The sequence below is a fragment of the Carassius auratus genome, chromosome 13 (assembly GCF_003368295.1).
Source record: "Carassius auratus strain Wakin chromosome 13, ASM336829v1, whole genome shotgun sequence".
Lineage (NCBI taxonomy): Eukaryota > Metazoa > Chordata > Actinopteri > Cypriniformes > Cyprinidae > Carassius > Carassius auratus.
Genome location: NC_039255.1, coordinates 14,321,293 through 14,336,650, shown reverse-complemented (window position 1 = coordinate 14,336,650; position 15,358 = coordinate 14,321,293). Strand labels below are relative to the sequence as shown.

General features: G+C 38.2%; 2 protein-coding genes across 2 annotated transcripts in view; one reads left to right on the top strand and one right to left on the bottom strand.

The window, feature by feature from the left end:
* The window catches only part of LOC113112769 (uncharacterized), a 32,751-nt gene extending 28,373 nt beyond the window's left edge, over positions 1–4,378 (top strand). Inside the window, 3 exon segments of the mRNA XM_026278613.1 lie at positions 802–946; positions 1,597–1,740; positions 1,821–4,378. Coding sequence (XP_026134398.1) covers positions 802–946; positions 1,597–1,740; positions 1,821–2,081 — 550 coding nt within the window. The 3' untranslated portion in view covers positions 2,082–4,378.
* A 227-nt stretch (positions 4,379–4,605) lies between these two features.
* LOC113112768 (nuclear factor NF-kappa-B p100 subunit-like) lies at positions 4,606–14,918 on the bottom strand. The gene is made up of 24 exons (XM_026278612.1): positions 14,708–14,918; positions 14,176–14,231; positions 12,107–12,146; positions 11,530–11,599; positions 11,377–11,417; positions 11,045–11,143; positions 10,807–10,958; positions 10,537–10,649; positions 10,279–10,437; positions 9,665–9,769; positions 9,489–9,577; positions 9,242–9,380; positions 8,613–8,753; positions 8,320–8,496; positions 8,079–8,220; positions 7,818–7,932; positions 7,458–7,665; positions 7,169–7,338; positions 6,884–6,986; positions 6,533–6,756; positions 6,340–6,421; positions 6,091–6,254; positions 5,296–5,407; positions 4,606–5,202 (listed from the first exon to the last, which is right to left on the bottom strand). The coding sequence occupies exons 2-24, from the start codon at positions 14,190–14,192 to the stop codon at positions 5,126–5,128; spliced, it is 2,739 nt and encodes a 912-aa protein (XP_026134397.1). The 5' UTR covers positions 14,193–14,231; positions 14,708–14,918; the 3' UTR covers positions 4,606–5,125.
* Positions 14,919–15,358: the final 440 nt, after the last annotated feature.

The window sequence follows — 15,358 nt, the reverse complement described above, 5'->3', positions numbered from 1 at the left end:
TCATAGTAGCCTACTGTAATGCTATTATTCAGCATTTCCATTACAGGAGCAAATTGCATTTTAAACTATATTAGATAGAAAATGGTTATTTTAATTGTAATAGTATTTCTCATTATTAATGTTTTTACTGCATTTTTTATGATTAAATGAATGCTGCCTGGGTAAGCATAAGAGAACATAAAAATACCGACCCTTAACATTTCAACTGTCCTGTATATATATGAAAGGAAATTAAATCAGTTTTAGCCATTTATAGAACTTTTTGCAACTTTTGCATAACTTGGACACTTTGTCACTTCGATAACAACTTTTGATAACAAGAAGCCTTAGTCAGCAGAAGCCTCCTGTTGCTTTGTCTTTAGGAAGCAGGAAAGCACAGAAATACACCATGTGTTTCTTTCAAACACACACACACACACACACACACACACACACACACACACCTGAGTGCACCAGCTGGCTGTTGATTACATGTAGGGTTGGTAATGCCCTTGTCAAAATGGTCTCATCTCAGATGAATGACTCCATGTATATCTCCCAAGAGGACGGATCCTTCTCAGCTATTCTGTCTGTCCCAGAAACACAAACTAAAACTCTCTCCCTTTCATTCTGCTCCATCTGCTCCACTTCATCTCTTCTGCTAACAGCTGCCTGCTAATTGTTCAGTTTTTCCAGTCTGTGTCATTTCTATTAACCATGTTTCTTTGAGCAGGAAAAAATTAGACATGTTTTTTTTTCCATTTACTGAATTCTGTTATTTTGCTGCCCTCTGTTTGACCGGTGCTTGCATTTCACCTCTAGCAACGCAGAGCAAATGCAGTCCTGGATAACCCGCATCAACATGGTGGCAGCCATGTTCTCTGCCCCTCCCTTCCCAGCAGCCATTGGCTCCCAAAAAAAGTTCAACCGCCCTCTTCTGCCAGGTTCAAACACCAAGCTCCCACAGGTAATCAACACTGCTCTCTCTTACGGGGCGTCACACTACACTTCTCATTCCGCTCACATGCATGTGAATGCTGGAGACCAGAAATGCAAGCTCATGTGAAGACGTTTAACATTTCAAACATGAGCAAATCTCTTTGCAAATCTCTTTGCACTCATGTTGAATTTAAGTGTGAAGAATAACTTTATAACATTTTCAACCCAAGTTTAAATTAAATGACTTTAAATACATGTGAATGTGCATTATTTTCAAAAACATTTTTAAATACATTTTTCAAGGTTTTTAACAAATATTATGAATTATCAATTCATAATAATAACAATAATACATATCATTGCTGAAACCATATGACATTTTACCTGAACTAATCTTACCTGATATCTGTTATTTTAAGAAATTAATAACCTTGAATACAGAGTCTCTTGGCTCTTCTCTATGATGTAATTTCCCTTTTTTTTTTTTTCATTGGTTCACCACGAGTCTGATTTGCCGTTTTGTTTTAAAACTATTTATATTTTTACAAAGCTGTTTATTATTTTTCCCTTTTTATTGTCATTGATATATCTGAACTGACAGTAACTTTTTTTATATATATATATTTATTTACTTTTTAACAAATCATTTTTTTTTAATGTTCTTCATTATAATACTAGGAGGAGCAGCTTAAGTCTCACGAGACACGGTTTCGAGCCATTTCTGCTGAGCTTCAGGAACTACGCTCTTCGCCGCAAGACCGCAGGACTAGAAGCAGGGACCAAGAAGAGTACAAGCAAAGGGAAGAGTATCTGGACTTTGAGGTAAAAAAAAAAAAAATTCACTACACGCTTCTTTCCTTCACTCTTCACTCCATTTACATCTTCCTAAATGTATCTTGTAGAAAACACGCTATGGAACATATGCAATGCTTCTGAAAGCTAAGATCCGCATAGGGGAAACGGACCTGGAGGCATTTGAGGCGCGTTTGTTTGACGACGGCGGCCTGCAGAGGGCTCACTCCAGCCCCATGATACCCCAGGACAACAGCCACGCCAGCAGCACCAGAGCGTCGAGCAGGAGCAGGAGCAGCAGCGCCAGCAGCAGGAGGATCAAACGCTCACACAGTCAGAGACACAGCTACAGACAGGCTCTCAAACTGTGAGAAAGCCCAAGCGGAAGAGCTTGTTATCTGCATTCAAGGGCTGAATATAGAGCGTTACCAGGATGGCTGCAGTTTACCTTGATGTCTGCTCTAAAGTCATCATGATTATGAAACTGTGATTGGGGTTGCTAAGCCCCATGTGACCGCCGGTAAAGCATGCTTTTCTGGCCAGTAACCGCAAGCCCATATCTGCCAGACGGCAGATGAGAAGGAGCACCAGCCTCACGTTGTCTTATTTCTGTCAGTCTGTGTTTTCACCACGAACTTGTTCGGTTTATCTGTGTATTCTGCTTGCTGATCGTCAGTTTAGCACTCGTGGCTTTTCAAGCTGAAGTGCAAATTTAATTTGGTGGCCCTGGGAGCAGCAGCCAAATGAGAAGTGAACCTCTTTTTTGTGTGAACATACTGTTCACTTTATATATTTAAAGCATTGTAGATTTAGCTTTTTAAGGCTATCATTTCATCATTTGAGGTCGATCAAGCGCTTTAACTCGTTACGGGAAGTTTAGTTCTTTAAACCTTCTTGAAGCATGTCTCAAAGCATGCCTAAGATGTTTGAAGACAATCAGTTCCTCATTTGGTACAGTTACTAAGAATACGAATGCATTATTTTTTATGATAACTGTTTAGTGATAATGACAAATGCAAATAACACATTCCTTGTGAACAATAGGTGCGCTTAATCGTATTGTATGAATGTGCACTTGAAGTACTTCAAATCTTAAAAGTATATTTTTAAGAAACTCTACTTGAGGGTGATAGAATATTAATGAAATTAAGGTCACTTATGTGCACTTAGAGTACTCTTTCTTGACTTGTTGACATTTAAGATAAATATCTTAAATGTACTTAATTGCAACTTTATTCCAAATGTGTAATAATAAGAAAAAAAAAAAATATATATGACAAGTTTCAATTGAAATGACATTAAAGTATATGTAAGGGCTTGTCAGTATATTCGGCAATACATTGTAACCATATTTTAACGTCAATTGAAGTAATTATGAAATTACAGAGAAGGATATGCAAAGTCCTACTTGAGTATATCAAACATTCACTCTTAAATGCACCTAATTGCATTTAATATAATATTGCATTTAAAGTATAATATTAATTTTATAATATTATCAGTTAATTGCAAATAACATGCAGTTAAGTGTCCAGTAAGTACTCTTTTTAAAAGTATGCTGAAGTGCACTTCTTTTTCACAAGGGATTCCATGCCGTCATAATTTCGACAGTAATGTCTGTACAAAATGAACAATCACCATGTGAAACGGATGTTAAAATTCATCAACTTTTTTTTTTTGTATAATGTGTATTTAAAATGTATTGAGCTTGAGAATGACGTGATGCAAAATCTGTGTTAAAACCCTTTGGATATGGCCAAGCCATTGACTTCTCAGGCACTCTTTTTCAAATGTATGATCATTCATTCAGTGCTGGGGTTAAACAGGAGGCACTAAACAAAGACCACATCCAATACCTCATTTGCGCTGAGACACCTGCTCAAGGGAGTGTCATTTAGTCGGAAGTAATTCTACCTGTTTACAATCTGGTGTGTTCTTGTGTTCCAAGTCATGCGAAGTACTGCTTTAAAGGAGAGTGAAGGCATGCTTCTGTGCTGCTTCTCATAACCTCATGAATCGTCTTATTGATATTTTAGAAACATGAAGGATCCAAGAAATTGTAAAACCTGAAAAACAACACTCTAATGCAAATCCAGGTCATGAATATATAAACTGACTGTTAACACTGCCAGCATATCAAACAAATTCAGACATAAAGGACACAAAAACAAAAAAAAACGTAATTATTTTGACCTGATCTGGGACCTGAATTCCATCAAATGGCACTTCAACAGTGTTACGCTTCACTGCACTATGAAAAATAGGTGTATAAAATTATGTAATGAAGAGTTATTTATATATTTTGAACATTTATTATCAGAGTGTGTAGTATTTGTTTATGACTTAAGCATATTGACTAAAAGGTTTATAAACAAGTTTTTATAGGGAACACTTAAGTAGTTTGGTGTCACCCAAAGATTTTGCTGTAAATTTAACTTATTTCTTTTAACTTAGTTTTTAAGTTTGATGTGTTATCCATTATGGCTGTATATGTGATTATGTTACAGCCGCTCAGTAAAAAATGCTATATAATGTTTGTATGTTTTGAAGGCAGAGGCAAAATAAATCCATTTTGAAAGGATAACTGTTTCGTTTCATATTTAAATGTAGGTTTTTAAAAACCCAATCTTTATTCTATTCCTATTCTTCTTACACGTTGAGTCTCTCGTGCTCACCGGGGCTGCATTTGTTTGAGCACAAACAGTACTATTAGGAAATATTACAATTGAAAATAACTCTGTTTTTTTAAATCTAATTTATTCTTGTGATGGCAAAGCTGTTTTCAGCAGCTGTTGCCCTAGTCTTCGGTGTCACACGATCCTTTAAAAATCATTGGAATATGCTGATGTTTTTTTTTTTTATTACTACTATATTCATTCATCATATTAGACAAAAAACAATGAAATAACTTTATTTAAACACAAACATATGTACTCAAACTTATATCTGCAACCAAAATATACATAAATAAACAGTTTTGGATAGATGTCAAGAAAATGAACCAGAGCGAATGCATATAAAACAAAACAGCTTTACTAGAAACATTCATATGCAGAAATATCCCATGATTGCAGCTGTACTTGTAAATGAACACTGCATTACCGTTAAATTTCTATAAAAATCTCAGTTATCGAGTTGTTGCTTAGATAAAAGTAATGAATTGTCTGCACTAAGACTACAGCTTCACTCCAGCCTCACTGGAGATTTGAGTATCTAAAAGCAACTGATTTCAGTGATGTTGTCTTGCTTTTATGTAATACCAGCGAGGGCTTTGGACCTCAAAACATTCCTTTCAATTCCTCCTGTGATGTGCTGTCTTTCCACTTTATTGAAATGATGAACAGTCCACAAGTTTGCACCTGAAAAACCAGTCAGTTAAAGTGCCAAGTTGTCCACAAAGAATAGATCCTGATAATCAGTGATTGGCCACTGCAGGATTTCCCATCTCCTCTCCAATAGACTGACTCCCAAAGCCACTGTCTGCTTTAGAATCTGGAAGAAAGGAAACATGTTTTACTCTCAGTCTACTGTTTAAAGAGTTTGTGTCGACGAGAGAGGTTTCTCTTTCAGAGGGTGAAGCGGTACCTGTGCTCTGCTTGTCTTCTCTGGGCTGGCTGTCTCTCAGCAGTCTCACTCCTTCACTCACACCCAGAGACTGTAGCGCCTCCACCAGGCCGTCCACAGGACCACCACTCAACTGAACATGCAAATAAATAAGCTAAATAAACCAATCATAAGGATGCCAACCAACAGTAGGTCTACAAATACAAAACCCGTCTATTCAAACAGATACAAGTTACAATTTTTCTTAAAAAAAAAAAAAGTTTTTATGAGTCCATAAGTACCTTATATGCCGCTGCAGTTTTAAAACAAGGTTACAAACGTTTTAATATCAAACTGCCATTAGAGTTAATGATTGCTATTCATATCAGATTAGGAAAGACAGTATATACTATTATAATTTGGCTGGTAAGTAATAAATAAAATAGAGCAAAGTACCCAGACAGCAACATAGTGTTGGCCCACATCTGGGTCAAAACTGCATGCTTTCTGGGTAAAAACTGGTTTTGAGATTGGCACTGTTACCAACATAAACACCGTTTTGTGAACCTTGTCAATGCACAGTAAATGTGATGCTACGCAAACTATGAATTTCCCTTTTTGCTTGCAAACTCATCAGCGCTCATTTGTTGTGGATTCGAGCCGTCAGAACACCTTCCACTGCACATAGTAATAGTAGCCAAAGTTTTTTGCACATTTTGGCAATTGAAATTGACATCCAAGTAATCCATGCATATAGAAAATTGGCAGAATATGCCAGTACCTTTTTAACATTATAACAGCATTTCCAAATTTGATTGCACAACGACTGTCTCTTACCTGGTAGTTCTCCAGAAGCTTCTGGCAGGGTGAGGCACTATCCTGGTAAAGGTGAGAGAGCGTGAGCATGCCCAGTTTTTCCGCCAGCTCTCTCCAGGGTACGCAGTCGTCAATGAGAATACCACACAGTTTCGTGAGGACCTCATTGTCCAAACCCTGGTTGGCTGGATGAGGAGGAATACAGATCAGTCCCGTATGCAAGAATCGTGTGTTTGTGAGAACATTGTGCTTGCGTTTAAGTCTCATTACCTTCCTCAGTGCTGATTTTGGTTCTCTTGTGGGCGATTGAACTGGGCTTGGGGCCTTTCCTGCCATCTAAAAGATCTCGAACCTGCGGAAGACAGTGGGGATTCATAAGTTTAAATCGATCGCATTTATTTATTCATCCGCCTACAAATGTTCACACATTATACTTGATAATGACGAACGCAAAAGGTCAGACCTTTTGGCATTTGGCCAGGTCAAATGGAGTGTGTCCCGCAGCTGGTCTCTTGCGTGGGTTAAATGTTCTTTTTTCAGATGATATCGACATGCAGTGAACCTGCTGAACCATGTGATCTGGAAGCTGCCTGTCGACTTCATTCTTCACGCTCTCGTCATCCTCGTCCGATGACGACGAGCTCTGGAAAAAAAGAGGCTCGTCATTCTCCATGCGTTTATCAGCACCTAAAAAAAGAAGACAAAGAAGATCATCAATCAACATGAGCATATTCTTACTCACTTTTCTTTGTGGTTTCTAGGCCTTCACAGATGTACATTATATTTGTATTAAATCTTTAGTAAAGAAGGTTACCTGTAGCTATCAGCATGGAGCAGAGATGTGGGGAGCCCTGACTGGCAGCAAAGTGAAGAGGACTGTTGCCCCCGTAGGTACATGCATTCACGTCTGCCTTCAGCTGGAACAGAAATAACAAACGTAAAACTCTTGTGGCTGTCTGCTGAAGGAGTGTTAAATCAGGGTGAAACCATTTCTGTATTTCTACTCAAATCTCCAACTTGGTGCACCCCTAATAGTGACATAACTCATGCCAAACTATGGCCATAGAACCACAAGAAATCTGAACTGTTGGTCCTTTACCTCGGTGATGAGATAACAGGCCAGTTTTAAAAGGTTGTCCCTCACTGCCAGGTGTAGTGCTGTGCAGCCACTTTTCTGCTCGGGCATGTTAATCTTTGCACCAGCCTCCACCAGCAATCCAAGACAGCGCTCTCCATCTTTCTTTACTGCCAGATGAACTGGATATTGACCTAAGAAACACGGAGGGAAAAGTCTCAGCGTGTTAACAATACAGTATGTTGTAATACTCCAAATGCAACCTTAAGCACCATTTCAGTGATTGAGAAACAATGGCCTGTGGATCCCTCACCTGAGAAGTCAGCAGAGTTTATTAAAGGAGCACTGCGCTCTCCCAGCAGGCCCAGGATCAGTCGTAGTATGGTCTCATCGCCGGTGTGAGCAGCCAAGTGAAGCGCTGTCCGGCCCTCTCGGTCCAGCAGGCTCGGGTCTGCCCCTGTTTTCATCAGCATCTCAACTAACTTGGGCTGCTTCGTGATCACAGCCAGATGCAATGGAGCCTGGAGAAAGAAAGATCAACTTTAACATGACATATGAAACCAAAAAATGCAAGTTCTAATAAATAAATCAAATATGATTAATGAAGATAATAATAATAGAATGATTAAATAATAATAAAATTAAATTAAAGAGCACATATGGGTTAAATTACCTGATTGAGTTTGTTGAGTTTGTTGATAAACTTCTGCTGTGGGGTGTTGCTCAGGGCCTGAATGAGCTGTTGCACCACAATAGGTTGTTGATGGATAACTGCCAAGTGCAGAGGACTATGGGAAAATATATACAACACAGATTCAAATAATCTTCAAGTCTGATCACTATGGCCTTAAACTTACTGTTGTATCTCTGTACCATTGTTAAATTTATTAAAAATTGATTCACAGAGTCCAGGTGAAAAGTGTGAAGGACGTACGTGTCTCCGTTCTCATCTTGCACTCCACACAGATGTCTTTGCAGAAGCAGCAGAGGGCGCACATCCCCCGTGCTGCAGTACTGTAACAGAGCACGAGCGGAGTACTTTGCCATCAAACTGGCACGATTCTGCAGGACTGTGGCTGGAAACAATACAGGAAAGAAAACATACATCACTTAGTGCATATGTGCCTAAAATCTCAGTGTGTGAACTGAGTGGTGGCTGGCCGAATTATACTCACCGATCTGAAAGAGCTGCTGTTGCATTTGAGAGCCAGACTGAGTTTGTGTGTTTGTCGGCTGATTTGGAGATCCATCAGCCTGTGGGGTGGAGCCTGACATCTGTGCCCCGCCACTAAATCCACCACATCCACCAGTGAAAAATCCTGAAGCATCCATCACAGGATTAAACTGATAACCTAAGGGCGGAATTGACAGGAAATGTTACATTTATGAACACTCTTATGTGCACCAGAATAACTGAAATGGCAATCTACACAGGAAGCTTCTGAGTTCAGGAATATAAATGTTATACCTCCTCCCATGCCACCTCCACCTCCTCCTGCTCCAGATCCAGGACCTCCGAAGGACCCTGCTCCTCCTTGAGGTCCTCCCCGCCAGTGATCATAGGGCTGAGGAAGTGCCTTCATCCTCTTCCTCTGTACCTCTTCTTTGTCTATGTAGGAACAGGAGCCAACATGCAATCAAACATGAGAAATACCTCATATGGATAATATTCGATGGATACAAAGTTCAAAAGTTTGAGGTCAGTAAGGTTAATATGTTCAATACTGTTTGCAAGGATGCATTAAACTCAAAAATGAAAATTAAGATATTTACAAAATTACAAAAATATTTCGATTTCAAATAAATGCTGTATAAAAATATACTAGGGTTTCCACAGAAACATTAAACCGCACAACTTTTTTCAACATTGGTATTGAGAACAGTTTCTGAATGATCACGTGACACTGGAGTAATGGCTGCTGAAACCGACATTTTAATGGTTAGGTGCAAAGTGCTTAAAAAAGGAAGTGAAACACTGAAGCAAAGGAAGGAGATATAAACGGTCTCCATATGCATGTTACGACAGTTTGTGGTAATCTGTTGTTTTAAATGCTTTATTCAGGCTTAAGGGCTAATGTTTAATATAGCACTACTAACCCTGATTGTGAGGAATGTATGTGAACTGCTTGGGTTCGCTGCAGTCGCCTCCCTTCTTCCTCCTGAGCTGCAGGAAGACTGTGACAGGACGCAGGATATCTGCGCAGCGGTACGGTGGGGTCTTAAACACGATCGCATACTGACGGAATTAAAAACAGTGTTATTAAACATTTGTTGTAAAAGGCTAAACTTGCAGCAAAATCTGGACGCATCAACCATGATATGCATGTGTCAATTTCTAACACACCTGTTTGTGGACATCAGTAGGGGAGAAGTCTCCAAATGCCTCCCATCCTCCATCATCTTCCTCCTCATAAAAACGAATGTCAATATCGTCTGGAAACGAAGGAGAATAAATATTATTTGATTTGAAAGGATGGGAAGGACTGGCGATCCTTTCTGAAATGAGATAATCGTAATTACCTTTTTGAACTTTATCACAGAGCAGAAAGATCTCTTCTCCTCCCAGCACTGATCCAGAGGTTTTATCCATGCGGGAGATCTTCAGATTCGAAGCATTTGGTGATTCTAGGTAAAGATCAGCACATTTGACGTTAGTTATAATAAAAGATCAACAACACTTACTTTTCTAATTTACACTGTGGTTCAAAAGTTTGGAGCAGTAAAATCTTCAGAAAGAAGTGCTGCATAATATTTTTGTCTGGATTCTTTAATGAATAGAAGGTTCAGAACTGCATAAAACGTTTTTTACTGTTACTTTAGATAAATTTAATGCATCCTTGCAGATAAAAAAGTAAAAAAAAAATGTAAGTACATAGAAATACAGGAATTTCTATAATTAAATAATAAATATATATATATATATATATATATATATATATATATATATATATATATGAATAGGTATTAGGTAACTACGAGCAACATTTTTTTAGCTTTTAAACCATAGTGCCTATATATCATTTTTTATTTATTTTGGTAGGTATGACCAAATGACCTCTCAACTTTGAAATAAGTCCTAGGTAAATGTTTGTAAATGATTTTCACTACTTCTTTTCTTGTTTGGCAGGACTTACTACTATCATAGATAGGGTTGGAGACAACTGGCCTCAAGGCTCTTGTGAAACTCCCATTGCTGTCCTGCAAGTAAGCAGTGAACTTTAATCTCACAATGTTTAGGTCCATGGATTTGCCCAGTTCTTTGGCCTCATGCAAAATAGCCTGTTCCTCTGCATCTGTGTGAGATTGACAGAGACAGCAAGCATGTCAAATGAGGACGTAAGCAGCCAGCAGTTACTGTATGTCCAGCTGAATAATGAAATCAGAGACTTTACCAGTAAATTTATATCCAGGCTCTTTCATCCTCCTCTTCTCTTCTTTCAGCCTTTTCGTTAATACTTCAGCCACTCCTCTCTTAGTGACATGGAGGATGCCTAAATTACTAAATCTAGAGGATGCAAAGATGAATAAAGATCACACAATTATACATAAACCTCACTTGAAAGCCACAAGTGTCACATGATGATACACACTGCCTTATGCAATTCACCTGAATCATAATAACAAAGAATGAGATCACATGAACAGTAAAAGTGTTGACTCACTGTGCTGTGAGATCATTAGGCCCGACATCAATGGTGCATATTCCGTTGTCATTGCAATGGCGACCCACAAGGCTATGCGCATGAACACGAGGTGGGTCCGTGTGCGTCACTAGCTGAACCTCTACACGAGCTTGACCCAAGTAGTTTGACACCTGTAGAGGGGGAATGTGTGTGTGTTTAAGAATGTACTGTTTCTTTAAAACTTACATTTCTAGATTTTCCATGTTGCATAACCTACCTTGACTGTGGGATACGTTCTTCTGTTCCTCTCACTAGAGGCCCCTGGCAGACCACCATGGGATGGGCCCTCACATTCATAGCGAAATCTGAATCCTCTCTGTAACACACAAAGAACATTATTCATGCTACACCTTACTCACTGATAAAACCCAGTTTTTGGGGAATTCCAGGGTACACTTTTTGGAATAATCCCACATTGCCTGCACATTGAGTGCAACACATTACGAATGTGCACAAAATGACTTCTCGTCACTCATAAAATGATACACTTTAACATGAACATGTCAGTATTGTCAAAATAAATAAACAGGCAAATGAAGACTTTTGTACCTGCTTTGGCTCCTCAATTATCTGTAGGTAAGGTCCATGAACTGGAATAAAGATCAGACCATATACAGTAAATTATCCTTATTTTTCCATTTCAGATCAAAAGGTAAACGAACAACAAATGAAAAACACCATTAAATACATTAACACACTCACCTGTCTCTGGGACAAAGGGTTCAGGCTTCACCTCAAAAGTTTCATGAAGATATGGAAGGTCCACCATAAACTAAGGACAGAAGATGGCAAATACAAAATGTTATCGTTTTTATATTAAGTATATATTTGTGTGTCTATTAAACACAATGTATCTGAGGATGAAAATTAAGGAGGCAGCAATTATAAAATTCTGACCAATACCAATAAGACAAAACATAACTGGTCTGATATAAAATTGTGGACTATTTTGTCTAAATATATATACAAAAATATTTAAATTAAATAAACTACAAGTGAATTTAGGCATCAGAACATTATAACAGTGTTATTCAATTATTACAATTTTTAAAGATTAGCTTTAAGTTAGTGTTTAATAATGGGAAATGTAATATAAATAGAAAAGTATAAATATTAAAATGAAATACACTGTACAATATCGGTTGATACGATTGTTTAACAAAAATCTCTAATGATGAGAGTATACCAGTATATTGTGCATCCAAAAAAAAATACTAAACACTAAAAGTCGTCACTCTAAATCAAACTACAGCAGTAATATGGATGGCAGGTGTCTTACCTCATTGTTAAACTTCATGGGATACTGTGTATCATCCATCCTGTAATGTAGAAGAAACAGAGGAGCTCTTATTGAGACCGTCTCGCACAGACACAAACCTAGCACTCAAAAAAACCAAGAGCTGAGGTTCTCTAATCCAGTCATCGTGCTGAATCAAAACATCAACTGAGCTGCAGCCCCCTACAGATGCACTTAATTTCCCCCGTTTTTCCCCTGCTGTGACATATACACATAAAGGCGGTGTATATGTACTGTATGTACACTTATCCTACCTGACAAACAAAATGCAGAGAAAGAGGCTCCAGATTTACAAAAAGATCTCACACAAAGTCCGTTTCACTTTCCGTGTCAGAACAAGGAGACGTGCACCGGATTTTTTGTTATTCTGCCTCCCTCCTTCTGTCTGGCTGACTTGCTTGCGTTACTTCCAGGAAGTAAGGCAGTGAAAAAAAACAGAGGAAAGCCCCCAGAATACCAGCTCACTGCTGCCTCTGATGTCAAATCCTGAGAGATGCAGGTACAAGCATACTCACACAAGTCATCAAGCCTTCTCATATCTGAATTTCCTCAAATTTCCAAAGGCTTTTTTGAATTCCCTTCTCTTTCTCGAGGTACTTTTGAAACAAAATTCCTATAATGTTTTCTTTATCAATATTCAAATGAAATTCTGTGAAAAGTAGGTCAAAAAAAAATCCACCTGTGTGTAATTGACTAAAAACGTATTTCTGAGTCTGTGTAGCTGAATTAGTCAGATATCTCAATAGTGCCGTCAATACAAACGGCATGAGAACAGTCCTGAAAGACGGGGATTGCCACCCATCTGCTGGCCTGCCCTTTGCAGCCACACATTTTTGTACCCACAAACACTTCCACTGTAAACCAAACAAGAAATTGAGCTAAATGATAGAATGACTAATAAATAATGAGAAACGGAAATGTTTCATTTCATTATTTATTGATATATGTATTTGTTTATTTATATTGGTTATGCTTGACTACACTGGATGACAGGATTGCACAAGAGTTTGCTTAAACTGCCGTTGACAGGAATGAGGAAGCGTCTCACTGTTCAGGACGAGCTGTACTAAGATTGCTCTGAAGTAGCACATATTCTTAAACCCATGGGACGAGACTAGCAGAGTAAACTATGAACTTTCTTTCTGAGGTATCAGGGCTCACTTTGAGTGAAACTGCATTTCCTTACATCACTGAAAAGAGAGTAAGACTCTTCTGGATAACAACCACATCCTGTCCTTATTCTGTGAAATGATAACATCTTCACTTCAGCCAAACAACCCCTAAATCTCTCTCAAATACAGAAGAAAAGATTCATTAAGAAAATGCAAAATTAAGAAAATTTCATCAGTCTAAAGCAACGGGTGTCAAACAGACAGTAAAGGCCACAGTAAACATCCAATGGTGCAAAATTACTGTAAATTATTCATAAATGTAATATAAACGTAATTCAATTTAATTTAAATTCTAACCATAAAAAAGTATTACTGACATCATGGCTTTCAGTATGTTAACATGTTAATTGAACACATACGCCTTTTAAAAACAAAACAACAATATAAATTTCCAGATAAATTATTTAATTTTATTGACACTCATAATTGCTCTCAATAGAAAGGTTCAAATCAAGCAGCTGTACCTTACAAACAAAACATTATAATGTTCTTTAAAGACTAATCACAAGAAAATGAAACTTTTTTGTTTTTTTGATGTAGAAAAATCAATAGAACAACGGTTCCAACTCTTCCTTCACTTGTATGTGAACTTAAAAGGCAAAAAACAATTGTATGTAAACCCTCGAATTATTTACATATTACAAGTCTATTGGTTTCAGTATGCAAATCTGATTGATTACAAGTGTAGATGTCCCATGTAATCGTGTCCACACATTCGTAGTACATTTACCTTTAACAAGTCTCATTGCCAAGTGAACTGTCAGTCAGGGCAACATTACTGGACATCTGACTCTGTATGTGTCAGTGATGCCCAATGAAAGGCTGCACAGACAGACAGCTCACTAGGATGCGAGAAAGCAATAGTGGATCAAACTCTACCTTAGTGCTCCAGCCATTCTGTGCTCTGCTGGGTCATCCGAACCGACTCTGGACTCCTGTCAGATTGAAAATGATGGAAATGATGAGTGCTTACACTCACTGTACTCGATAGGGGATGTGATTCCCCTGCACTTGTAACGTTAAGTCTGATCCAAAAAGTACTGACTTTTAATGGGAATTTCCCGCAGATTCGCACGAACAGCAGCAAAACACACGGGACAAAACTTGTAAGTTACACTATCGATAACTGCCATTAATGAACACCGCACAACATTTTCACGGTCTTATTGTTAATATTCAGTAATACTCTATGCACGCGAGGGCATAACTGTAACCTTACTGCATCTCTGTAATGCTTTCAAAACAAACTTAAAATAGATTCTCTATGAGCGGAGTCATTACTTCCAAATAAGAAAGCTGACTATTATTCTCTACTATTTATAGACACAACTGCCTTATTACAAAACTGATCGGTAATACTGATTATTTCGTTTTTCCTAGTTAACGTTACATGAGCACGTATTAAACTTACCTTGGACAACTGTGATGTCTGCTTATTCTCGTATAGTTTCTGTTAGAAGTCGACTTAACCAAACCACTACTAAAATCTTAGCAAACGCCTGAAAAACAAACAAAATGCACCATCCATCAAACAAATCTGTTCCAGTTTCTTTAATAAATATTGAGTGAGCTCCCAGTCAGTGAGAGCGTGCATGAATCGAACACTCTTTGTGCTGGAAAGCCCCGACTCAAAGGGGAATTCCGCAATCACGTGGCCTGGTGGGAGAGATTTGATTGGTTCGTAGACCAATCATGATTTGCATGTCTTCCAAAACTTCCGCTCCACTATCAGTTTTATTTCAACTGCTAATACAATGAATCATCCCATACTTAAAGGTTATAGCAAAGTTAGGCTATGAACTGTCCAAATCTTATAAACTATGACATAATGCAATAGACAGGATTGCTTGAAGAACCTATTACGCCCATTTTTACAAGATGTAAAATAAGTCTCTGATGTCCCCAGAGTGTGTATGTGAAGTTATATCTCAAAATACCCCATAGATATTTTTCTATAGCTTGTTGAAATTGCCACTTTTTATGTTTGTCTCTTCAAATGCAAATGAGCTGGTGTTCCACCTCCCTTTTCAGAAGAGGGCGGAGCTTCAAGATCTCATGCCAA

Excerpts from the sequence above, each read along its gene's own strand:
- LOC113112768 (XM_026278612.1), bottom strand. Across the intron at positions 9,578-9,664 it reads CTGTGATAAAGTTCAAAAAG|ACGATATTGACATTCGTTTT; the intron begins GTAATTACGATT and ends CTTCGTTTCCAG. Across the intron at positions 9,381-9,488 it reads CTACTGATGTCCACAAACAG|TATGCGATCGTGTTTAAGAC; the intron begins GTGTGTTAGAAA and ends TAATTCCGTCAG.